The sequence below is a fragment of the Thalassophryne amazonica genome, chromosome 12 (assembly GCF_902500255.1).
Source record: "Thalassophryne amazonica chromosome 12, fThaAma1.1, whole genome shotgun sequence".
In the NCBI taxonomy this organism is placed as follows: Eukaryota; Metazoa; Chordata; class Actinopteri; order Batrachoidiformes; family Batrachoididae; genus Thalassophryne; species Thalassophryne amazonica.
The window spans coordinates 98,012,845-98,040,475 of record NC_047114.1 but is presented as its reverse complement, the minus strand read 5'-3'; the positions used below and the strand labels follow the sequence as shown (position 1 = coordinate 98,040,475).

Below are 27,631 nucleotides of genomic sequence, written 5' to 3'. Positions count from 1 at the left end.
CTCAATCAGATTCTTTTAATAAATAATGCCAATGTTTTAACAGACGAAACATACAAAAAGTTTCAGAAAAAACATTTCTGAACATCTCACCAACAAACATTTACATCGTTACATCAGAACCAATGTCACAGTCGGATGACCAAAAGTAATCAGCAAAGAAGATGGGAGATGATTGGAACACCAACAAGTCCACACGGTTTGTTATTGGCTGAAGGGGCTGTTTGAACTGCTGTGTCTTAGTCCATGAAGCCGCCATACCGCTTCTGTAGCTCACTGCCGCTCTCCCAAGCGCGTTTAAACACCCCTCCATTGACGCTCTTGCTGTTGTCCACCAGCCACTCAGGCCTGCCCACACGCCTCATGAAACCACCATAGCGCTTCTTGAGGCCACGGCCTAGGACAGCCTCCAGCAGCTCACCTCCAGCTCTCCGCATGAAGCCTCCATAGCGCTTCACTGCCTCTCCCTCCGGGCCTCCGCCTTCACCATCCTGATCAGCTGCCGCATTCAACATCTTCAAGATTTCCACACGCACATTTTCTTCTTCATTCGGATTCTCAGGATTCTGCAGCGCCACCTGTGGGGAGGAAGAGCGGCGAGCCATGAAGCCACCATAACGTTTCATGAAGCCGCCATACTTCTTATCCAACTGGTGTTCAGGTAACGTTGCTCCATCGTCATCAGCTGCCATGTCACCCACTGATTCCTGCTGCTGAACCTCAAGAGGAAGGTAGCTTTCTTCCTCCAGTAGGATGTCCCTGCAGAGGCGGACCTTCTGGCTGTCTAACTCACCATCACACTCAAGAGAACATGTCTGGAAAAAAAAAATCATCTGATAAGAACATTTTTGGTAACACAATGAAGAAGAAGAAGCAACCTACCATCACTATGTGTGGTCCAACTCTGGATACTGCACACCGCCAACCTACCATCACTACGTGCGGTCCAACTCTGGACACTGCACACCGCCAACCTACCATCAGTACGTGCGGTCCAACTCTGGACACTGCACACCGCCAACCTACCATCAGTACGTGCGGTCCAACTCTGGACACTGCACACCGCCAACCTACCATCAGTACGTGCGGTCCAACTCTGGACACTGCACACCGCCAACCTACCATCAGTACGTGCGGTCCAACTCTGGACACTGCACACCGCCAACCTACCATCACTACGTGCGGTCCAACTCTGGACACTGCACACCGCCAACCTACCATCACTACGTGCGGTCCAACTCTGGACACTGCACACCGCCAACCTACCATCACTATGTAGCGTCCACATGTAGACACCACAGGACCACTGTGGGGTTAGCAGGCAGTCCTTCGTTGCCAACAAGCCTTTGAAAGTGAGGATGTTATGAATTGTTTCTCTGCCTTTAACAATGGTGGCAAATTAAATAAATGAGCGACGAGTGAGTCATGACTTCATGCGTCTATGGAGACGCCAGCCTGAATATCTGTTTCCTGTCACGGATGGATACGTCCCGCAGCAGAAGAATGACAAAGTGTCAAATGCATGGCTGAGCATTAGCATGTGGACGCCTTGGGATGACATCACGCTGGAACAACACCTGCTGTGGAGCAGCGTTTAGAAATTTTCATGTCTGATTTAATGCTATCAAGTGTCTTCAGGTGATTGACAGAACTATTTGGACAAATCTGATTTTATGCAAGAGATGAAAAACGTCCAGGGCAGAGCGCCAAACCAGCAGGGGGTTTGGAAACCAGCGAGTGAACTCAAGCTGACAACCTCAGAAATACAAGCAGCTCGAAGAGGGTGAAGTCAAACATCATGACGTGTAATTGTCCCAGGTGGTGTCAACATGTCTGCCCACTCAGCGCGTGAGGTGTTACCTCCACAATGAGTTTGGTAAAGTTGCCGTAGTTCATTCTTTGATCAATAGTTTTTAGTGATTAGTTCAGCAGCGCCCTCATTCTCCCACACAGACACAAGACCAACTGTGTTTTCCACATCACACCAACTTTTTCTGATTTGGGGTGGAACGTCTGTTCAGCCCCAAAACCCAGTGATGCTACGAGTTCTCACAGTGCTTTGTCCTCATAATAACCCAATCCAGCATGCAGTGACTGAAGCCCGGAGCTGTGAAAGCCGTGTGATCAATACCCACCGTGTGAATGTGGACAGACGCAGCAGCTTGAGGGCGTGGGGGTAAAGTGGCCCCGCCCTCACACGTCTGTGATTTCACTGATTTATGACATCACAAAGTGGTCTTTGATAGCAGATACTGACTGCATTTTCACAGCTGCTGGTTGATGAGTACAGAATTTAGAACTCGGAATAGTGAGTTGAGTACTTATTGGCACCTCAGGGGGCTGTCAGCTTGGGCAGCAACAGCCTCCTCTAGTGGTCAAAGTGTAGCATGCAACATGCAGGTTTTTTAACACTTGTACGAACTTTGTCTACTTGTTATGAACTTCAAACACATTTTGCTTTAAAATCTGCACCTGAGTACATCAGTTAAGCTTTTGTACTATTTGTGATTTGAAAATACTTCATACTTAATTCATGACCACTGCTTCAGAAACACTTTTTCCAAGTTAATAATTACAGAAATGAACCCTGAAAGTATCATTTTAACCTCCCACCACTTCTGCAGTACAACCGACCCCCACCCCCCAGTTATGGTCCTGAATCCAAATGCTTTATTTCACTGATTCTATGAAAAAACTGAACCATTAACAAGAACTAAATCAAATCACTGTATCAAAGTCATTAAATACCATTACTTCTATACACATCTGGCTTTTTTGTTGAATATAAGTGTTTTAAAACCCTTAATCACAACAACCAATGAGTCAAAACATCTTTATAAACATTAGTTTAATTTAATTTAATTAGCTTATAATGCGCCAAATCACAGCAAAAGCCGTCTCAAGGCGCCTTACATAAAACAAGTCAACATAAAATTGAATAAATAATTAAAAATGAATAAAAAAAAATTCAAATACATAAATAAAAACAGAAGTAAAAGAATAAAACAAATAAAAATAAAAACTATCCATAAGAAAGAGAATAAAAATAGGTTTTGAGTCTTGATTTAAAACCTATTTAAAGAAAACGTAAAGTAAAATCTGATTTTAAAAACAGGAACGCTAACAAAATTCACAATATACAGTTAAATCATTTAGAAATTGTTCCTTTGATGTTTTATTATTGTCTTTGTTGTTGCTCATCTGTGTGCCAGATAAATAAATTAATTAATTCATTCATTCATTCAATTCAGAAATTGATTTAAGGCAAAATGCTGACAATGCAATACGGCAGCATAGTCGTGGTCTGTGTTGTTGACTGGCTGTTGTGATGATCGCACACTCACTTCAAAACACAACTTAACTAAATCTTTAAGAGATCAAAGTGAGAAATCATTCAAACGCGGGGGGTGGATAAAATGTTAAACATCATGAAAATATGAAGCTTGAAGAAGTTACTGAAAAAAAATTAAGTAACTGTGTGTCAATTCTAAATTTGTGACGAGAAACAAGAGTTGAGGAAAATGTTTTGGTTTTCAAGAATCTAGAAGAAGATGCAAAGGACTGATTTTGTCTGGATTAATTTTCTTCTTGTAATGGCAAAATTTTATTAAATTTAAAAGACGGAAGTCATTTTGTTGCATTTTTTTAACATTTTTCTGCTTATTATAACTTATGTAAACATACAAACTATTTTTAGACATACAAATGAAGATAATATTAGACCCTCTATGAAATTTAATGGATTCTTCAAAATTTTCCCAAGTGCTTTTTTAAACAGAGCAAGGAAGTTTCAACACAGCAATTCAAAACATTGTAGTTTGGTTTTGGATGTAAAAATATATATATATTTTGCACACAGAAACCAAATTATTTCACAAAAACCAAAAACGTCCAGCATGTTCAACTCAGAATGTAAAGTAACTGTCCTCAAATCATTCTTGATTAATGATCTAATTTTTGAAAATCACTTAGATAAGACTGGCTGATGTTAAACCTGGTTGAAGCCAAATGTCCTCTGCCCTTTAAATGAAGCCACCCACCCCCATAAGCATTTAGTCATGTTCCCTGTGATACTGTACAAAGCAAGAAGGAGGTGTCGCTCTAATTTACAAATCTGGGTTTCACTTAATGGCTCATCTGGATCCTAAATTTACTTCATTTGAACATCCCATTTTCTGCACCATCCCTGGCTGACACATGCAGTTATGATCAGAAGAACAAGATTCTGCCATGTTACTATGTCACTGTTTATAGGCCTTCGGGATCATATTCTAATTTTTAGATAAATTTGGTGAGTTTATTTCTGATCTGGCAACTGACACTGATAACATTCTGATTATCGGTGACTTAAGTATCCATATAAATTAGTCCTCTGATCTCCTCAACAAAGCATGCACATTATGGAAATGCTGGGATTTCATCAATAGATTCAGCGACTCACAGCAGTAGAAATACCCTGGATTTGGTCCTCATTCACAGTATGCATTTTGACCCTTCTACTGGATGGCAGAATGAATGGCGCCCAGTTATATCACTTGGTTGTTGAGCTGAATCACAATTTAAACAGAATTTCCAGTTTTGCAAATGCCTTTTTTTTTACAAATGAAAAAATGACATATTTTGCAAATACACGCTGATTTGTAAAAACCAACACACGTTACAGTAAGTTGGTTTTTACATCAACCAATCAGTGATGAGGGGAGGCTCACTTTACCCATAATGCCTTCTGGCATCTGTGTGTGTTAATGTTCAAAACATCAGAATTAGTGCATTATTTTAAAATTGGGGTGTGCAGCCAGTACATTCTGAGTGCCGGTCCCAAGCCCAGATAAATGAGGAGGGTTGCGTCAGGAAGGGCATCCGGCGTAAAACAAGCCAACCCAACTATGCAGACTAAGAATCGAGTTCCCATACCGGATCGGTCGCGGCCCGGGTTAACAACGTCCGCCACCGGTGCTGTTGCCCAACAGGGTGCAGGTGGAAATTGGGCTACTGCTGGGCGAAAACGACGAAGAAGAGGAGGAAAATGTTGACAAAAACAGCGGGAGAAGAAGAAAACTAGAAGGGTGGAAATGAGAGTGGGGACTTTGAATGTTGGTAGTATGACTGGTAAAGGGAGAGAGCTGGCTGATATGATGGAGAGGAGAAAGGTAGACATATTGTGTGTGCAAGAGACCAAGTGGAAGGGAAGTAAGAGCAGGAGCATCGGTGGTGGGTACAAGTTGCTGTACCATGGTGAGGACAGGAAGAGAAATGGTGTTGGGGTCATTTTAAAGGAAGAGTATGTTAAAAGTGTGTTGGAGGTTAAGCGAGTGTCTGACAGGGTGATGAGTGTGAAGTTGGAAATTGAAGGGGTGATGATGAATATCATCAGTGCATATGCCCCACAGGTAGGTTGTGAGATGAAGGAGCAAGAAGATGCGACATAAGGCAAAAAGAGAAGTGGCAAAAGCAAAGGAAAGGCATATTGCGAGCTGTACAAGAAGTTGAATAGTAAGGAAGGAGAAAAGGACTTGTACCGATTGGCCAGACAAAGGGACAGAGCTGGAAAGGATGTGCAGCAAGTTAGGGTGGTAAAAGATGCACATGGTAATGTGCTGACAAGTGAGGAGTGTGTGCTGAGAAGGTGGAGGGAATATTTTGAAAAGCTGATGAATAAAGAAAATGAGCGAGAGAAAAGGCAATGGTGATGTGATGTGCAGAGCTGCAGTAACTACAGAGGCATAAAGCTGATCAGCCACAGCATGAAGTTATGGGAAAGAGTAGTAGAAGCTAGGCTTAGAAAACAGGTGAAGATCTGTGAGCAGCAATATGGTTTCATGCCAAGAAAGAGCACTACAGATGCAATGTTTGCTCTGAGAATACTGTTGGAGAAGTACAAAGAAGGACAGAAAGAGTTACATTGTATGTTTGTGGACTTAGAAAAAGCTTATGATAGGGTGCCAAGAGAAGAGTTGTGGCATTGTATGAGGAAGTCTGGAGTGGCAGAGAAGTATGTTAGGGTAGTGCAGGACATGTACAAGTATCGTGTAACAGCGGTGAGATGCGCAGTCGGAATGACAGACTCATTCAAGGTGGAGGTGGGATTACACCAAGGATCAGCTCTGAGTCCTTTCTTGTTTGCAGTGGTGATGGACAGGTTGACGGATGAGATCAGACAGGAGTCCCCATGGACTATGATGTTTGCAAATGACATTGTGATCTGTAGTGAGAGTAGAGAGCAAGTTCAGTCTAGTCTGGAGAGGTGGAGATATGCTTTGGAGAGAAGGGGAATGAAAGTCGGTAGAAGCAAGACTGAGTACATGTGTGTGAATGAGAGGGAGCCCAGTGGAATAGTGCAGTTACAAGGAGTAGAAGTGGTGAAAGTAGATGAGTTTAAATATTTGGGGTCAACTGTTCAAAGTAATGGAGAGTGTGGTAGAGAGGTGAAGAAGAGAGTGCGGGCAGGGTGGAGTGGGTGGAGAAAGGTGGCAGGAGTGATTTGTGACAGAAGAATATCAGCAAGAGTGAAGGGGAAAGTTGACAAAACAGTAGTGAGACCAGCTATGTTGTATGGTTTAGAGACAGTGGCACTAACAAAAAGACAGGAGGCAGAGCTGGAGATGTGATTCTCTTTGGGAGTGACAAGAATGGACAAGATTAGGAATGAACATATCAGAGGGACAGCTCAGGTGGGACGGTTTGGAGACAAAGTTGGAGAGGTGAGATTGAGATGGTTTGGACATGTGCAGAGGGTTGGGACCCAGGGTATATAGGGAGAAGGATGCTGAGGATGGAGCCACCAGGCAGGAGGAGAAGAGGGAGACCAAAGAGGAGGTTCATGGATGTGCTGAGAGACGACATGCAGGTGGTTGGTGTGACAGAGGAAGATACAGAGGACAGGGTGAGATGGAAACGATTGATCTGCTGTGGCGACCCCTAACGGGAACAGCCGAAAGACAAAGAAGATTTTAAAATTAAAAGATATGTGTTATATTTTGACTTTGTAAACTTTGACATTAATGTAGTCATTCATTTGGTTTATAAATCATAACCATAAGTCAGACCTGCGTTCTCTTTCAGGACTTCTGCCTCACGTCTGGACCACTGTATGCTGTGAATGTAAATGACTCTTCTTTACAACAGCAGGCAGGGCGCACAGAGACAGAAGTGCTGACTCGTTGGTTGTGTTGGGTTTGTGATCGTCTTTGATTCTACTCAGAAGGTTTGGTGGTGCTTAAACTCAAAACCGGCTTGTCAGTAGCTGAGAGGGTACTGGCGACAATACGAAAACTAGCAATTAGCTGTAGTTTCCACTAAATTTCTTAGTGGTTTATCAGTTTAGTGTTATAAAAGTTAAGTTTCAGTTAGCTGTGCCCACCACTGATGTAAGTAAATAATATAATTGTAAATACATTAAAAATAAGTGGATGACACAAGAAAGGGAAAACACTTATTTTCATTGTGGTCCATTTATAAATCAAATGACAAACAGAAGTAATAATAAAATAATAATAACAATAATAATAATACTGATAACAATAATAATAATGATAATAATAATAATAAGTGTGTATATGATAACAAGAACCTAAACAGTTTATAAACACATTAAGATAGTAAATTAGTATTAAAAAATTCTGTATGTAATAGCAAATAATAGGGTTGAGTTCTTTTAAAACGTCTGAGGTAAGGTTCTAAAAACATTTTGGAATCACACATCATTCCAATTCATTATAGAAACTTTGCATAATTTATGACCATCCTTGAAAAATGTCAGATACTTATTTTATAAACACTACCCAATCTAGAGCCCACGGATCCCCACAAGCAACACGCTAGTCTGTTATAAAGTCACACTGCCCAAAAACACAAACGTCATGGTTCAAAGACTATCTATGTGATCTCAAACATACGTCCAGCAGTTTAGAGCACAAGTGGGGTAGCTCAAAATTAAAAGTCTTCCACCTTGCATCGCACAATGCTATTCTGGATTACAAGCACGTGTTATTGGCTACAAAGTGGGTCTACCACTCTGACTTGATTAACAAAAACAAGCAAGATGCAAAGTTCTTGTTTGACACAGTGGCAACACTTATTCAAGGGCAGTCACCTGTAAGTCACCATTTAGATTATTTTTTTGAAGACAAAATAGAGGATATTAGTTCAAAAATATCCCAGCATGATCTAGTCTCACAACTCAGTCTTGTTACTGATGTAGGTGCCATCTTATCTGCAAGCGATAAGCACAATAGCTTGCCTCTACTGGTGGTTGGCTCTCACTGCGGTATTGTATCACTTCCTGTTCCGGAGCACAGCGGTGTTTTTCTGTATCTGTTAGCTGTTTAATCTGCGCAGTTAGATTGATCTAGTTATCTAGATTACGATTTGTTTCCCAGTGTAATCTTTACGTGCCTTAACTAAAGCACTCCTTCTGCTGAATCACCTCTAAATTATTTACACATTATTCACTTTGAGTGTTTTTAGGAATCCGCTAGCTTAGCGTAGCTACTAGCTCTTAGCCGATTTAGCATGGCGGCTTCTCCTGTCTCTCCCGCACTTTTCTGCTCTGGGTGTGAAATGCTTAGTTATTCCTCGGCCTCCTTTAGCAGTAATGGTACTTGTAATAAGTGTAGCTTATTCGTAGCTTTGGAGGCCAGGCTGGGCGAATTGGAGACTCGGCTCCGCACCGTGGAAAATTCTACAGCTAGCCAGGCCCCTGTAGTCGGTGCGGACCAAGGTAGCTTAGCCGCCGTTAGTTACCTCCTGGCAGATCCCGAGCAGCCGGGAAAGCAGGCTGACTGGGTGACTGTGAGGAGGAAGCGTAGCCCTAAACAGAAGCCCCGTGTACACCGCCAACCCGTTCACATCTCTAACCGTTTTTCCCCACTCGACGACACACCCGCCGAGGATCAAACTCTGGTTATTACTGTTTTGAGAAATGTGAAGTTAGCGACACCAGCAACCATAGTCAATTGTCTTCCGGGGGCCAGAGCAGGCGACATTGAAGGAAATTTGAAACTGCTGGCTAAGGCTAAGCGTAAATTTGGTAAGATTGTAATTCACGTCGGCAGTAATGACACCCGGTTACGCCAATCGGAGGCCACTAAAATTAACATTAAATCGGTGTGTAACTTTGCAAAAACAATGTCGGACTCTGTAGTTTTCTCTGGGCCCCTCCCCAATCGGACCGGGAGTGACATGTTTAGCCGCATGTTCTCCTTGAATTGCTGGCTGTCTGAGTGGTGTCCAAAAAATGAGGTGGGCTTCATAGATAATTGGCAAAGCTTCTGGGGAAAACCTGGTCTTGTTAGGAGAGACGGCATCCATCCCACTTTGGATGGAGCAGCTCTCATTTCTAGAAATCTGGCCAATTTTCTTAAATCCTCCAAACCGTGACTATCCAGGGTTGGGACCAGGAAGCAGAGTTGTAGTCTTACACACCTCTCTGCAGCTTCTCTCCCCCTGCCATCCCCTCATTACCCCATCCCCGTAGAGACGGTGCCTGCTCCCAGACCACCAATAACCAGCAAAAATCTATTTAAGCATAAAAATTCAAAAAGAAAAAATAATATAGCACCTTCAACTGCACCACAGACTAAAACAGTTAAATGTGGTCTATTAAACATTAGGTCTCTCTCTTTTAAGTCCCTGTTGGTAAATGATATAATAAGTGATCAACATATTGATTTATTCTGCCTAACAGAAACCTGGTTACAGCAGGATGAATATGTTAGTTTAAATGAGTCAACACCCCCGAGTCACACTAACTGTCAGAATGCTCGTAGCACGGGCCAGGGCGGAGGATTAGCAGCAATCTTCCATTCCAGCTTATTAATTAATCAAAAACCCAGACAAAGCTTTAATTCATTTGAAAGCTTGTCTCTTAGTCTTGTCCATCCAAATTGGAAGTCCCAAAAACCAGTTTTATTTGTTATTATCTATCGTCCACCTGGTCGTTACTGTGAGTTTCTCTGTGAATTTTCAGACCTTTTGTCTGACTTAGTGCTTAGCTCAGATAAGATAATTATAGTGGGCGATTTTAACATCCACACAGATGCTGAGAATGACAGCCTCAACACTGCATTTAATCTATTATTAGACTCTATTGGCTTTGCTCAAAAAGTAAATGAGTCCACCCACCACTTTAATCATATCTTAGATCTTGTTCTGACTTATGGTATGGAAATAGAAGACTTAACAGTATTCCCTGAAAACTCCCTTCTGTCTGATCATTTCTTAATAACATTTACATTTACTCTGATGGACTACCCAGCAGTGGGGAATAAGTTTCATTACACTAGAAGTCTTTCAGAAAGCGCTGTAACTAGGTTTAAGGATATGATTCCTTCTTTATGTTCTCTAATGCCATATACCAACACAGTGCAGAGTAGCTACCTAAACTCTGTAAGGGAGATAGAGTATCTCGTCAATAGTTTTACATCCTCATTGAAGACAACTTTGGATGCTGTAGCTCCTCTGAAAAAGAGAGCTTTAAATCAGAAGTGTCTGACTCCGTGGTATAACTCACAAACTCGTAGCTTAAAGCAGATAACCCGTAAGTTGGAGAGGAAATGGCGTCTCACTAATTTAGAAGATCTTCACTTAGCCTGGAAAAAGAGTCTGTAGCTCTATAAAAAAGCCCTCCGTAAAGCTAGGACATCTTTCTACTCATCACTAATTGAAGAAAATAAGAACAACCCCAGGTTTCTTTTCAGCACTGTAGCCAGGCTGACAAAGAGTCAGAGCTCTATTGAGCTGAGTATTCCATTAACTTTAACTAGTAATGACTTCATGACTTTCTTTGCTAACAAAATTTTAACTATTAGAGAAAAAATTACTCATAACCATCCCAAAGACGTATCGTTATCTTTGGCTGCTTTCAGTGATGCCGGTATTTGGTTAGACTCTTTCTCTCCGATTGTTCTGTCTGAGTTATTTTCATTAGTTACTTCATCCAAACCATCAACATGTTTATTAGACCCCATTCCTACCAGGCTGCTCAAGGAAGCCCTACCATTATTTAATGCTTCGATCTTAAATATGATCAATCTATCTTTGTTAGTTGGCTATGTACCACAGGCTTTTAAGGTGGCAGTAATTAAACCATTACTTAAAAAGCCATCACTTGACCCAGCTATCTTAGCTAATTATAGGCCAATCTCCAACCTTCCTTTTCTCTCAAAAATTCTTGAAAGGGTAGTTGTAAAACAGCTAACTGATCATCTGCAGAGGAATGGTCTATTTGAAGAGTTTCAGTCAGGTTTTAGAATTCATCATAGTACAGAAACAGCATTAGTGAAGGTTACAAATTATCTTCTTATGGCCTCGGACAGTGGACTCATCTCTGTGCTTGTTCTGTTAGACCTCAGTGCTGCTTTTGATACCGTTGACCATAAAATTTTATTACAGAGATTAGAGCATGCCATAGGTATTAAAGGCACTGCGCTGCGGTGGTTTGAATCATATTTGTCTAATAGATTACAATTTGTTGATGTAAATGGGGAATCTTCTTCACAGACTAAAGTTAATTATGGAGTTCCACAAGGTTCTGTGCTAGGACCAATTTTATTCACTTTATACATGCTTCCCTTAGGCAGTATTATTAGACGGTATTGCTTAAATTTTCATTGTTACGCAGATGATACCCAGCTTTATCTATCCATGAAGCCAGAGGACACACACCAATTAGCTAAACTGCAGGATTGTCTTACAGACATAAAGACATGGATGACCTCTAATTTCCTGCTTTTAAACTCAGATAAAACTGAAGTTATTGTACTTGGCCCCACAAATCTTAGAAACATGGTGTCTAACCAGATCCTTACTCTGGATGGCATTACCCTGACCTCTAGTAATACTGTGAGAAATCTTGGAGTCATTTTTGATCAGGATATGTCATTCAAAGCGCATATTAAACAAATATGTAGGACTGCTTTTATGCATTTACGCAATATCTTTAAAATCAGAAAGGTCTTGTCTCAGAGTGATGCTGAAAAACTAATTCATGCATTTATTTCCTCTAGGCTGGACTATTGTAATTCATTATTATCAGGTTGTCCTAAAAGTTCCCTAAAAAGCCTTCAGTTAATTCAAAATGCTGCAGCTAGAGTACTGACGGGGACTAGAAGGAGAGAGCATATCTCACCCATATTGGCCTCTCTTCATTGGCTTCCTGTTAATTCTAGAATAGAATTTAAAATTCTTCTTCTTACTTATAAGGTTTTGAATAATCAGGTCCCATCTTATCTTAGGGATCTCGTAGTACCATATCACCCCAATAGAGCGCTTCGCTCTCAGACTGCAGGCTTACTTGTAGTTCCTAGGGTTTGTAAGAGTAGAATGGGAGGCAGAGCCTTCAGCTTTCAGGCTCCTCTCCTGTGGAACCAGCTCCCAATTCAGATCAGGGAGACAGACACCCTCTCTACTTTTAAGATTAGGCTTAAAACTTTCCTTTTTGCTAAAGCTTATAGTTAGGGCTGGATCAGGTGACCCTGAACCATCCCTTAGTTATGCTGCTATAGACGTAGACTGCTGGGGGGTTCCCATGATGCACTGTTTCTTTCTCTTTTTGCTCTGTATGCACCGCTCTGCATTTAATCATTAGTGATCGATCTCTGCTCCCCTCCACAGCATGTCTTTTTCCTGGTTCTCTCCCTCAGCCCCAACCAGTCCCAGCAGAAGACTGCCCCTCCCTGAGCCTGGTTCTGCTGGAGGTTTCTTCCTGTTAAAAGGGAGTTTTTCCTTCCCACTGTAGCCAAGTGCTTGCTCACAGGGGGTCGTTTTGACCGTTGGGGTTTTACATAATTATTGTATGGCCTTGCCTTACAATATAAAGCACCTTGGGGCAACTGTTTGTTGTGATTTGGCGCTATATAAAAAACTGATTGATTGATTGATTGATCTCTGCTACCAAATTCAATACCATTTCGCTGGGTATGCTGTCACAATTCATGAACGATGTGTCTTTTTGCCCGATGCTGACTGAACTATTTTGTGTCCTGTGGGCTACACTTGGGCTCACTATGCTGAAAACTATTAACCTGCCACAAACCTCAGGTTCTGTTCCTACAAGTTTTAAATCTGCAGTGATCAAATCAATTCTTAAGAAACCTAACATAGATGTCGGTCTCCTTTCACTGGCTTCCTGTCTGTGTGAGGTCAGAGTGTAAGGTTTTGTTATTAACATTCAAAATGCTTCATGACCTAAAGCCTCCTTCTGACCAACCTAATGAAACATTACATAGCAGCCCAGGTCCTGTGTTCTCCGGACACAGGACGACTGTGTGTTCCAAAGCTTAAAAAGAAGTCAGCAGGCCACGGAGCTTTCTCTTACTGTTAAACAGGACGACCGTGTGTTCCAAAGGTTAAAAAGAAGTCAGCAGGCCACGGAGCTTTCTCTTACTGTTACACAGGACGACCGTGTGTTCCAAAGGTTAAAAGAAGTCAGCAGGCCACGGAGCTTTCTCTTACTGTTACACAGGACGACCGTGTGTTCCAAAGGTTAAAAAGAAGTCAGCAGGCCACGGAGCTTTCTCTTACTGTTACACAGGACGACCGTGTGTTCCAAAGGTTAAAAAGAAGTCAGCAGGCCACGGAGCTTTCTCTTACTGTTAAACAGGACGACCGTGTGTTCCAAAGGTTAAAAAGAAGTCAGCAGGCCACCGAGCTTTCTCTTACTGTTAAACCTGTTCTGTGGAACAATCTTCCTGCTGAGATAAAACAGTCTGATTCTTTGAAGTCATTCAAATCCAGATTAAACACTCATCTGTTTTCTTTTTTGTATGAGTAAGATTTTAGTGTTGCACCAAGTCATTTTCCCCCCTATGTCTTAATGTAACAGGGTCAATTATACAGCGGCAATGTATGTGTGTGTGTGTGTGTGTGTGTGTGTGTGTGTGTGTGTGTCAAATGTGTTTTACATTAGTTATTGTTATAATTACACAAAATCTGTGTAACCTTTATTTTATTTGTATTTATTTTAGTTAATATCTAATATGTGGGAACCTTAATTACGTTCACATTTTAATGTGACATGCCGCTCTATAAGTAGGGTAAATTCAAGGATCACAAACACACAAGAACTTTTTTCCCCTTTGCCAATATTGCACTTGTTGCTATTTTAGTTTAGCTCTTTGTGGTGTCAGGGGTGGATATTTTTGAGGCTTGTAATTTTACGTTTCCATAATGTCACATTTTGGGGGGGCAGCAGGTTGCTGGTAGGGGTTGGTTGATGTCCCCGGTGTTCCCAAATATACAGTGGAACCTCAACATACGAGCGGCTCAACATACGAGTTTTTTGAAATACGAGCTGTTGCTCGGTCCATATTTTTGTTTGGAATACGAGCTGAAATCTGCATTATGAGATGTGCTTCGGGACGCCACCGAACAACAAGGACCGTGGAGGGAAGGAGGAGGAGAAACTTCTAGTGTGGACGTTAAGGCAGCAGAAGAATATGTCTCATGTTTTGCTGCACTTGTTGCGAAGGAAGACTATGTCCCGCAACAAGAGTTTAACTGTGAGGAAACAGTAGAGGAGAAGAAGCTGCTTCATTGAAAAGAAACACCTAGAAAAAGTGTCCACTGGTTTCGCTTCAGCACTTTTAATGACACTTGTTCGTCACATTTCTGCAACATTTTGAAAGGCAGAGAGAAACAAACTTCCTTGGATAAGTTTTTAATCCAAAAGACCTGCAGGTTTACAATTAAAGTTACGTCTGTATGATCCTTTTCATACAGATCATAGGCAAACCTTCCCCCCCCCCCGCCTCCGCCTCCACCTCTGTTAACCGCATTTGTCTGTTTCTAAGGTAAGAACACTTAATGAAACTTTTTTCTTATATTTTATATATTTTATTATGCACAGGTAAAGTATACATGTCTATTTGCTAATGAAAAATATTTTTTCATAATTTAGAGTGGTTTTGGGATGTTTTACAAGGCTGGAACAGATTAAAGTTATTTTAATTATTTTCAATGGGGAAAATTTGTTTGAAATACGAGCAGATTGGCTTATGAACTTCGTCACGGAACAAATGAAATTGTATCTCGAGGTTCCACTGTATATGGCTGATCAGACAGTTAACCCACCTTTGACCACCACTGCTAGTTCCACACCAATTACCCAGCCAGACCCCAGTCCCACACAAGTCATAGTTGTTGATTATTTTGGGGACATGAGTACAAATTGGGCTAAACTCTAACTTGCCCATGAAAGATTTTTACAGCACTGTTCTCCATGCTGGTGAGAGTGTTATGGACTATTGGATCTGCCTTAACAAGTCCATTGATGCTGCTGATGAGCGTCTCCGGAGGCGGGATAAATCTGTGGAGGACCCCAGTGCTGAGGTGGTCCTGATGTTCATTAATCATTGTCCTGGCCCCAGGCTTGCCATGTCATTCCAGCTGAAGGCACCTGAGCAGTGGACTGCAGCTGAGGTTCAGGAGCATCTGGATGCCCACATGAGAAATATGAGAAAGGCAGCAGTCCAGTCCCAACACACAGTGGGTTTGTCAGCCTACAGTCAAAGCCCCGTAGCAGATTCTTTTTACCCTCTTGATCTTAGCATGTCCCAGGCTGCTTTGGTAGCACACCAGACAAAGTTCCCTCCAAACTCACCCCAGTCAGACAATGTTGTCATGAATCCCCATGAGCCTGTTTCTTTGTCCCTGTCTCCTCCTGCCATCTCTGACCCAGTTCATGCTGCCGTTGGCTCACCTTCTACCAACTCTGGTGTTCAACAGGCTGTGGCTATGTTTGATAAAGTTCTGTCTTTGGGCAATGCTTCTATTGCAACAAATCAAAAGCCAGTCAACTGTCAGCCAGGCAATCATCGACCAGCCCACCGTCAAACTAGTCAACCACATAACCTTCTTCATAGGTTTGCCTATGAACCTTCTTCTGAGCCCTTTGCATGCAAGGTCTGTGGCTCCAGGGACCACTCTATCCAGGCACACTGTAGGCTTTACAGATTGTGTCTCAACTGCTTCGGTCCTGGTCGCATAAGAAATCAGTGCCCGCAGGTCTCTCTTTCCCCAGCAATGCCACCACCTTCTCCTGCCAAACTAACCCCCCTGTGTAGTGAGAGGGGTAACATGGGCGGTGCTGGTGACACCCTCAGTGTGGAGAATGACTTGCAATTGATCTATGTGAACAGTTGTAGTAAATTTCGTTAGTGATTTGTTTTATGCTCCATTGTCTGTCGGGGGTTAGTCTACTTTGAGAGGGATGCTTGATTCAGGGAGCATGTCATGCACACTCAGTGTAGAGGTAGAGTCCAAGCTTAGAGCCACTGGTGCTCTCCCTAGTCCTCAGCCTGTGCCTGACATGGTGGTCTTTGTTGGCTGCAGTGGCCTAACAACACAACCCAGTTGTATCTACACTCAACAAAAATATAAACGCAACACTTTTGGTTTTGCTCCCATTTTGTATGAGATGAACTCAAAGATCTAAAACTTTTTCCACATACACAATATCACCATTTCCCTCAAATATTGTTCACAAACCAGTCTAAATCTGTGATAGTGAGCACTTCTCCTTTGCTGAGATAATCCATCCCACCTCACAGGTGTGCCATATCAAGATGCTGATTAGACACCATGATTAGTGCACAGGTGTGCCTTAGACTGCCCACAATAAAAGGCCACTCTGAAAGGTGCAGTTTTATCACACAGCACAATGCCACAGATGTCACAAGATTTGAGGGAGCGTGCAATTGGCATGCTGACAGCAGGAATGTCAACCAGAGCTGTTGCTCGTGTATTGAATGTTCATTTCTCTACCATAAGCCGTCTCCAAAGGTGTTTCAGAGAATTTGGCAGTACATCCAACCAGCCTCACAACCGCAGACCACGTGTAACCACACCAGCCCAGGACCTCCACATCCAGCATGTTCACCTCCAAGATCGTCTGAGACCAGCCACTCAGACAGCTGCTGAAACAATCGGTTTGCATAACCAAAGAATTTCTGCACAAACTGTCAGAAACCGTCTCAGGGAAGCTCATCTGCATGCTCGTCATCCTCATCGGGGTCTCGAACTGACTCCAGTTCGTCTTTGAGTTGAGTGGGCAAATGCTCACATTCGCTGGCGTTTGGCACATTGGAGAGGTGTTCTCTTCACGGATGAATCCTGGTTCACACTGTCCAGGGCAGATGGCAGACAGCGTGTGTGGCGTCGTGTGGGTGAGCGGTTTTCTGATGTCAGTGTTGTGGATCGAGTGGCCCATGGTGGCGGTGGGGTTATGGTATGGACAGGTGTCTGTTATGGACGAAGAACACAGGTGCATTTTATTGATGGCATTTTGAATGCACAGAGATACCGTGACGAGATCCTGAGGCCCATTGTTGTGCCATGCATCCAAGAACATCACCTCATGTTGCAGCAGGATAATGCACGGCCCCATGTTGCAAGGATCTGTACACAATTCTTGGAAGCTGAAAATGTCCCAGTTCTTGCATGGCCGGCATACTCACCGGACATGTCACCCATTGAGCATGTTTGGGATGCTCTGGACCGGCGTATACGACAGCGTGTACCAGTTCCTGCCAATATCCAGCAACTTCGCACAGCCATTGAAGAGGAGTGGACCAACATTCCACAGGCCACAATTGACAACCTGATCAACTCTATGTGAAGGAGATGTGTTGCACTGCATGAGGCAAATGGTGGTCACACCAGATACTGACTGGTATCCCCCCCCCCCCCCCAATAAAACAAAACTGCACCTTTCAGAGTGGCCTTTTATTGTGGGCAGTCTAAGGCACACCTGTGCACTAATCATGGTGTCTAATCAGCATCTTGATATGACACACCTGTGAGGTGGGATGGATTATCTCAGCAAAGGAGAAGTGCTCACTATCACAGATTTAGACTGGTTTGTGAACAATATTTGAGGGAAATGGTGATATTGTGTATGTGGAAAAAGTTTTAGATCTTTGAGTTCATCTCATACAAAATGGGAGCAAAACCAAAAGTGTTGCGTTTATATTTTTGTTGAGTGTATGACCTGGAAGTTAAGCTTTATGGTTCCAAATTCATTGTGTGAACTTTCCTTGTCCCGGGGCAGAGAGAGACGAGTTCATCATCGGCAGCAATGTCATTTGGCCCATAATACAGAGGATGGCATCTTCCGAGAATTGACTCCTCAAGATTGGACTCCTGCCTGTGAGAAAGCATTTGAAGATCTAAAAAGCGCACTCCTCAACAGTGTGGTGTTGGCACACCCAGACTTTATAGGCCTTTCATTCTCTCCACCGATGCTTCCCTTGATGGTCTGGCTGCTGTTCTATCACAGGTGCCTGCTGGTGAGCAGAAGTCAAGCCCTATCGCCTTTGCGAGTAAAACACTCAGTCACAGTCAAGCCACCTATCCTGCTCACAGACTGAAATTTTTAGCTCTGAAGTGGGCGGTTTGCGACAAGGTTAGCCATTGGCTCAAGAGTCACGGGTTCACTGTTTGGTTTGACAATAATCCCCTCACATACATCTCAATAAAGCCGAAACGTGACGCTTGTGAGTAGTGGTGGGTCTCTGAGCTAGCTCCATATTCCTTGAAGATCAAACACAATCCCGGCAGGCTAAATGTGGTGGCAGATGCCCTCAGCAGAGATCCATTTGTGAAGCCTTTGAGGCAGTGGCTGCTGAGCGAACCTTACTCTGAGCTGCTAGACCAGGTGTGTGATGTCAGTGATGGGTGTGTGCAGGATGCCTTCCACCTCACCTGCCAGCCACAGTCACTGGTGGGTCTCTCTCACTCTTCTGCTATTGAAGACTCAATGTCCGAAGAGGATGTCTCCTCACTCCTCCCCTCTTTAGATGAGTGGGACTCTAGTCCCAGGCAGCGTTCGGCCTCAATGTCTGACCACCTCACCACCCTGAGACCTCCTGGCCAAGGCATGTTGCCCTCCTTGTCTCTTGCTTCAGTCACACCAGCAGCAGGACCCAGTCATCTCAAGGGTCACTCACTATGTTGACAGGAAACTGAGACATTCCAGGCGTGAACACTGCAATGAGACTCTGCCAACTTGAGATTGCTGAAGCAATGGGATAAGTTAACACTTCTGAACAGCATTCTGTATAGGGTCACAAAGGATCCCTTGACCAAACAGACAAGGTTCCAGTTTGTTGTGCCTGGGTCCCTGAAGGCAGATGTGTTGTCAGGTGTTCACGACAATGCTGGTCATCAAGGCCAGCCCGCACACTTTCTCTGGCCCACCAACATTTCTACTGGTATGACATGGAGAAGGATGTCTACAATCATGTGAAACACTGCCACAGATGTGTTCTCAACAAGACTCCTGAGCCTTCTGCAAGAGCTCCACTGGAGAGCATTCAGACTTCTGCCCCTCTTGAGCTTGTGTGCATTGACTTTGGTCAGCTGAGGACAATCACAACAAGTCAGTGGGTGTCCTTGTAATCACTGATCACTTCACGAAGTTGGCACATGCTTTTCCCTGCCAGGACCAAACTGTCAAGAGGGTGGTCAAAAGACTATGGGACAACGTCTTCTGCATCTACAGCTTCCCTCAGCACCTCCATTCCGACCAGGGAGCAAACTTCAAGAGTGAGTTGATTGCCGAGCTCTTGAAGTTGTCAGGATTTGACAAGTCCCACACTTCACCTTACCATCCTATGGGGAACGGTGGCAGGGAGAGGTTTAACCACACCTTGGGCAACATGTTGAGATCTCTTCCCCTTCGCTCCAAACAGAAGTGTCCACAAATGATTCAGACCATGACCTTTGTATACATTTGCACAGTTCATGAGACCTCCGGGTTCGCGCCCTTCTACTTGATGTCCGGGAGAGTCCCTAGGCTGCCAGTTGATCTTCTCTTCAGGAACGTGCTCTGTGATCTGACTGTGTGTGACTATGATGCCTATGTGGAGTCACTTCTGGAGGACCTGCACTGTACCATGGCACTGGCTCAGAAAAACTGCACAGCTGAACAGAGACATCAGTGTGACCAGTACAACAAACGGGTCAAAGGTCAGTCTCTGTCTCTCGGTGACCAGGTGCTGCTGGAAAACAAGGGCATCAAGGGGAAATGTAAGCTCTCTGATAAGTGGCTGCCTGTTGTGCAAACCATGGTGGCCTCAAAACCTGCTTTGCATAACTATCGGATCAGGGGTCTAGAGGGAAATGAACGGTTAGTTCACAGAAACCTGCTGCTTCAGGTCAACTTCTTTCCGCTGGAAGAAGCCTTGGATGATGGTGCTCCCATGTCTGTGCCCACCCCAGCATGACCAATGCCCCCCCCCTGAATCTGACTGGCATGAGACAGATGTGTCTGGTTTAGACACTGCAGCTGCAACAGCTGAGCCATCCCTTGCTGATTCTCTATCAGAAGCTATGACTGACACGATGGCCGCACTGCCTCATGGGTCCGTGAACAGTCCTCCATTAAAGAGCCCCTACTTCTGGACGTCCGACACCTCCCTTACCTGCACCCTCACCTGCTGTTGATACCCCTGCCATTGCCCTGGACCCCCCAATGACTTTTCCACCTCTCCTACCGCAACCACCACCTGCCAATCTGCCTCAAACACCCAATGCAGATAGCCAATGTACCACGCGGTTAGGAAGAGTCATTAGACTGGTGTGCCAGTTGATTGAGTCCATGCACAACTTGAGTCCATTCTAGGGGTTCAGCCAGGCCCCTGTCCTGTTCTTCATGTGTGAGATGTGTGAATCATGGAGGCATGTTATGAAAAGCTGCTCTTTGTCATTGTGGTTACATGTTGCTATATTGAACCCTTTTCTTTTTACTCACCTACATCGTTAGCCTGTGTGTGTGGTGTGCTGGGATTCTGTTGGTACACTGCTGAGTTAGTTTTTTGTATCTGGGATTTAGTTGGTTTACTGCTGAGTTAGTTTTTCATATGTGGGATTCTGTTGGTTTACTGCTGAGTTAGTTTTTTGTGTGTGGGATTCTGTTTGTTACCTCCGCCAAGGAGGTTATGTTTTCGGTTGCGTCCGTTTGTTTGTTGGTTGGTTGGTTTGTTAGCAGGATTACTCAAAATAAATCCTCAACAGATTTCAATGAAATTTTTACCAGGGGTGTATCTGGGCCTAACGTAGAAGTCATTAAATTTTGATAATGATCTGGAACATGAGCTGGATCCAGTTTTTTTTTTTGTTTTGTTTTTTTAAGGATTCTTTATTGTTGCAGGATAGGGCCATTTTCAACATTTTTGCATCTGGGTCACAAAGGCTGAACAAAAATTAAGGTACGACACAACAATAATTTAGCATTTGTTTCTCCTCATTGACTAAACTTATTAGAAAATAATAAAAAAAAACTTGTGTAGTTCATGCAGTTTCTCTGTATAAATACATTTGCTGAAGATCTAAGGGGTTAACCACTGAATCTGAAACATGACGGTAGATGAATAAAACGACGTGGAATAAGTCTCTTTGCCAAAGGGTATTCCATGTGACGTCAGTGACCCTATGGCCTTGGAGGAGGTTTGCTGAGTGCTTCTAGTTTAATGCTGATTTAGTTTTTTGTATCTGGGATTCTGTTTGTTTCCTGCTGAGTTAGTTTTTCGGATTTGGTATTCTGTTGGTTTCCTGCTGAGTTAGTTTTTCGTTTCTGGGATTTTGTTTGTTTACTGCTGAGTTAGTTTTTCGGATTTGGGATTCTGCTGGTTTCCTGCTGAGTTAGTTTTTTGGATCTGGGATTCTGCTGGTATACTGCTGAGTAAGTTGTTTGTGTGCTGTTAGTTCCGGAGGATTGATTCTGCTCTCTCGTTCTCTGTTTGAGGTGCGGCCATCGGATTCTTCTGTGGATGATCTCGGCGGATCGAGGACCTTTTGGGCGTTCCCCTGTCTGAAGATGCAGCCTGTCTGAGGGACGACATCTTGACTTTTGTTTTTTGTGTGTGTTTTTGTTTTGAATGTTTGAAAATTCTTTGTTGTACTTTGTTTTTAAGCAAATGTGGAAAAACAATAAATAACATTGAAAAATGAAGGGCAGAAACAGACAAAATGAACAAAGAAAAAGAAGGTAAAATGGAAACCAGAAAAAACAGAAGAAACAAAAAGAGAAAAGTGAAACCCAAGGAAATACACAAAATGAAGAAAAAGAAGAAAATGGAAACATAAAAAAATGGAAGAAAATAAAAATGAAAAGAGGAGAGGAATGTAGAAAGTGAAGAAAAACAGACATGGAAAAACAGAAGAAATAAAAATCAAAAGTGTAAACAGAGGAGAGGAATGCACAAAGTGAAGAAAGAAACAAGAAAAACAGAAACACAGTAAAACAAAAAAAAATTAAATGAAAAGTCTAAACGGAGACAAATGCACAAAGTGAAGAAAGGAAAAAGAAGAAAAACAAAAATAGAGAAAAACAGTGGAAATAAAAATGAAAAGTGTAAATGGAGGAGATGAACGCACAGTGAAAAAAGAAAAAGATGAAAACAGAAAGACAGAAAAACAGAAGAAATAAAAATCAACAGTGTAAACAGAGGAGAGGAATGCACAAAGTGAAGAAAGAAAAATAGAAACACAGTAAAACAGAAAACAAAAATAGATGAAAAGTAGAAACGGAGGAGACAAATGCACAAAGTGAAGAAAGAATAAGAAGAAAAACAGAAAGACAGAAAACAGAAGAAATAAAAATCAACAGTGTAAACAGATTCGACAAATGCACAAAGTGAAGAAAGAAAAATAAAAGACAATAAAACAGAAAAAATTTAAATGAAAAGTGTAAACAGAGAAGATGAACGCACCGTGAAGAAAGAAACAAGAAAAACAGAAACACAGTAAAACAGAAAAAATTTTTGATGAAAAGTGTAAATGGAGGAGACAAATTCACAAGTGAACAAAGAAAAACAGAAACACAGTAAAACATAAAAAATTTAAATGAAAAGTGTAAAAGGAGGAGACAAATGCACAAAGTGAACAAAGAAAAACAGAAACACAGTAAAACATAAAAAATTTAAATGAAAAGTGTAAACGGAGGAGATGAACGCACAGTGAAGAAAGAAAAAGATCAAAAACAGAATCACAGTAAAACAGAAAAAATTTAATGAAAAGTGTAAACGGAGGAGACAAATGCACAAAGTGAAGAAAGAAAAAGAATAAAAACAGAAAGACAGAAAAACAGAAGAAATAAAAATCACCAGTGTAAACAGAGGAGAGGAACGCACAAAGTGAAGAAAGAAAATGAAAGAAAACAGAAACAGTAAAACAGAAAAAAAGTTAAATGAAAAGTGTAGATGAAGGAGAGGAACGCACAAAAAAGAGAAGAAAAACTGAAACGAAGTGACAGTGACGTCAGCTGTCGCTCTGTGACGGATGAAAAGAATAAAAGCAGTTTAAAAAAAGAATAAAGGCAGTTTTAAGATGATGATGAAGATGAAAACTGTTTATTTCGAACATTTGATACAACAACAATTACAAGATAGATCAGTAAAGACAACAACAAAAAAGTTCCTACTGTGTACCCAACATGTCCGAAAAGGGGTAGGGTGAAGCATCAGCTTGTTTATCCCTACCCCTTCTTCCCCACAACCAGTAATACCCTTTGCCACATATACACATAGATTCCTACACACCTAAACCGATTATATATATATATATATATATATATATATATATATATAGATATATATATATATATATATATATATATATATATGTGTGTGTATGTGTGTGTATATATATATACATATATGTATATATATACACATATATACATATATATATGTGTATGTGTGTGTATATATATACATATATGTATATATATACATATATATATATATATATATATACACAAACATAAATATACACCTACACATACCTACTTACATACAAAATACTATATATTTACAAGCCGAAGCAAAAAACAAAAAACACCCTAACCCTCATTACCCTTCCTCCTCCCTATACCTAGAAAAACCATATTTTGTACCGCTGTTTGAACTGGTTCATGCTTGGACATTGCTTGAGCCCCACTCCCAATCTGTTCCACATCCTCACCCCACAGACAGAAATACAGAAACCTTTTAATGTTGTTCGTGCCCACTGATGCTTTAAATTAAATTTCCCCCTCAGACTGTAATCCCCTGATCTGTTAAAAAACATATTTTTAATATTTGCTGGAAGTAAATTGTTTATTGCTTTATACACGATTTGTACTGTTTGAAAATGAACCAAGTCTGTGAATGTTAAGATTTTGGATTGTAAAAATAGTGGATTTGTATGATCTCTATAGCCAGTATTATGAATAATTCTTATAGCTCTTTTCTGCATTACTGATAGTGATTGTGTTGTACCTTTATAAGTATTACCCCATACCTCTGCACAGTACTGTAAATATGGTAAAACCAGTGAGCAGTAAAGAATGCGGAGTGAGTTGTAGTCCAGAATATGTTTCGCTTTGTTTAGAAGAGCTTTAAAAAAGAATAAAGGCAGTATTAAAAAAAGAATAAAGGCAGTATTAAAAAAAAGAATAAAGGCAGTATAAAAAAAAGAATAAAGGCAGTATTAAAAAAAGAATAAAGGCAGTATTAAAAAAAAGAATAAAGGCAGTATAAAAAAAAGAATAAAGGCAGTATAAAAAAAAAGAATAAAGGCAGTATAAAAAAAGAATAAAGGCAGTTTAAAAAAGAATAAAGGCAGTTTAAAAAAGAATAAAGGCAGTTACCAAAGAGGAGAAAGTGGATTCCTGTCCCAGCACGCGGAACACGCACAGCGCGCACTCCTTCCCGCACTCTGCTCCTCTCACCAGCGACACGCACGCGCCGAGCACCAACAGCCACACGCAGCCTGTGCGTGTGTGAGCAACCATGACTGAAAAAAAAAACAAACTTTAAAGTTCACAGTCAAAGAAAAACAAGAAAAAAGTCAAACTGCAGAAAAACTGCAACTTTTCTCACCTCTGAGGGCAAAGAGCTGCTGCCGCGGTGTCCTCTGGGTAACGGCGTAGTAGCGCACTGTCGGTCCGTGCGCGGTGGCGCACTCAATATAAGTGCACTCGGTCCCTGCGTGGCGCGCGGGGTCGCGGAGTTGCAGCCAATCACAAAGCAGCCTGCAGCCTTCAACACCAACCGGCCTCCGCGGAGGGCGCGCCGAACCGGGGGCGGGCACGCGCTTCAGGGGAGTGCGTGTGCCCACGTCACTGTAGGTAATGAGGAGGGGGCCGGAGCATGTGTGTGTGTGTGTGTGTGTGTGTGTGTGTGTGTGTGTGTGTGTGAGATATATGTTATTGGGTTTTCATTAAAAATGTGCGTGTTTTGGGGCTTTTTGTGTGTTACTGATTGTGAGTGTGGATTGTCTCAGCACAAACTCAACATTTATATGTGAGTAACTGTGTGTGTGTGTGTGTGTGCTTCTGATCAGTTTCTTTCTTCTGGAATGACGTTTTTAGTCATAAAAACTGTAAAAACTGATGTTCACCAGCTGACTTGAAAATGTGAGTTAATTCAACTGAATATCAGTTAACCCAAGTTAAAGATAAGCTTTGTTTCAACTCATAATTAGTGAAGACAATAGATAGCTTTAAGTTCAGATTTTGAAAACATATGAACTTGAGTTTAATATCCTAAAGTTGCCATTACAAGTGGAGTAAATGAGGACACAAGTTTACTTAAATGAATGGGGCTATCATTTTTTTTACAGTGTACAGTGTATAAAATATACTGTATATTAAAATGACCAAAACGTAACATATAATAATGGACAGAGATATCAGGGACATATCACTGCAATATCGTATTTTAATTAACTTCATATAAGAAGAGAACGCAGCCAATGTGACGACATGTCGGCACTGAGATGTGCGTAAGAGTTCTCCCGGGTGTTCTTACCTAAGAACAAATCCTCAGTCGGAAAACATTCATGAATTTGTAAAAACCTTGTAAGCAGGACTTAGGAACAGACGTTCTCTCAGCATGTTCTGTGTTATTCAATAATTAATTCATTAACATAATGCAATTCTGTTGTATCCTATTTCAACATCGGACATCATTTTCAGGCTCAGTGTTTCAGGGAACATGAATGTCACTGTGATGGAATGATATCTTCTCTACTCTCTGTGTCTTCACTGTGTCCATCATAAAAGTTAACAAGAGAAATGACATTATGAAATGAAACATTTCTCTAATGCACAATGAAAATTGTTTGTGGTTCGTCGTCAGGATGAGAGGAGTTCATGAGCTTGAATCCTTGACCCGCCTGAACAAATTATTCTCTCCAAGTACATGATTGTATGAAATTTTCTCCCTTTGATATCTTTTCAGCTTCTCCTTTTATATTTAGAGTTGCCTCAGCAGATCCAGTATGGATCTACATAGTGATTTGGTACAAGTTTTATGCCGGATGCCCTTTTTGACATAAATCCACATTACATGAAGAATGAGCAGAGGTGGTCTAAAACTAGGAACCTTCTGTTTTAGAAGCAACTACACTGACCACTTGGCCACCAAACCAAAATATTGACCTTTATCGTGATATTATTTATTTACTGCCCCACACCTCTACTTATCCACCTTATTCCGAGCCCCCATGAGGCTTTGCGTGAATTATGGGTGAGACTTCTGGTAAGAACCGGAACCGGTGTTTGTTTACATGTTAACTGTACAAATCCACTTTCTACGAGGCTTAGAGATGTAAACAGCAGCTGTCACGACTCAAACGAGACCACATTACAATCCTGCTGTCTAGAAATATAGAGAGGTCGGAGGACGACATGAAGACGTCTCCAGTGGCGGCTGGTGAAAAAGAGTCTTGGAGGGGCTGCTGTGCCAATAGATTCCCTTGTCTTGTCCAGTACAGGCATTCAAGTGAACAGTCGGAAAATTACTACAGTTCCACAATAATCATTTCATGTCCTTCTCAAAATCAGCAGTTTTACAGATAAAGCTAACCATTTACAGCTATATTAGGCCCCATTTCTACTTTGGAAAGGAACAGTATCAAATACAACACTCGAGTTCTTGAGCAAAGAACATTTCAGCATTTGACACCAATTACACACATAGTACACCAAACTGTACTGAACTGACATTATCTTCAGACAAACAGATCCTGGGGTTCACAATGACACCGACCTTAACAAAATAGAAAATATCACAATGTTCACACCACCTTCCAAGAGAGAAAGAGAGAAAATGTTTGTGTGTGTGTGTGTGAGAGTGAGAGAAGGAAAGTGTTCGTGTGTGTGTGAGAGAGAGAGAGCGTGTGAGAGTGAGAGAGAGTGTGTGTGTTTGTGTGTGTGTGTGACAGCGAGAGAAAATTAAGGTAATATTTTGCATGAACATTACTGAGTTGAATGGAGGCAAACTAAAGAAGCTTGAAAAACTTAAATAACTTGACTAACTAATAACAGCAAAACCTTTAAATTAAATTGGTTAAAATTAATTAACAGTGTAGAGGACAAAGCAAATTAAGTTTACAAAACCACTTCATTAAATGCGTTGCTAAACTTGGGTTTGTCTGACTATAAGTGTCTTGTGTGAACTCAGTGGCTGAGTTAGAATTTCTTTAAAAAACATGCAAATTGCTATTTTAGGGTTTTGTTTTGTTTTTAAACTGAGCAAATAATTTGTTTTAGAGTGTGGAATACTCCAAAGAATATTTCACTTCTGTGAACTGATCCTCATAACGTGTAAAGTGAAATCAAAATACCAGCATGGCTGCAGCTTTGACCACT

At 41.7% G+C, this 27,631-nt stretch overlaps 1 protein-coding gene across 1 annotated transcript; it reads right to left on the bottom strand.

Annotated features, from left to right (window-relative positions):
* Positions 1 to 25,001, bottom strand: LOC117522272 (proenkephalin-A-like). Its single transcript, XM_034183663.1, has 3 exons — positions 24,858 to 25,001; positions 24,626 to 24,771; positions 1 to 812 (listed from the first exon to the last, which is right to left on the bottom strand). The coding sequence occupies exons 2-3, from the start codon at positions 24,767 to 24,769 to the stop codon at positions 237 to 239; spliced, it is 720 nt and encodes a 239-aa protein (XP_034039554.1). The 5' UTR covers positions 24,770 to 24,771; positions 24,858 to 25,001; the 3' UTR covers positions 1 to 236.
* Positions 25,002 to 27,631: the final 2,630 nt, after the last annotated feature.

Coding starts and splice junctions, on each gene's coding strand:
- LOC117522272 (XM_034183663.1), bottom strand. CDS start 24,769: ATGGTTGCTCACACACGCACAGGCTGCGTGTGGCTGTTGGTGCTCGGC. Junction 813..24,625: donor AATCCACTTTCTCCTCTTTG/GTAACTGCCTTT, acceptor TTTTTTTTCCAG/ACATGTTCTCTTGAGTGTGA.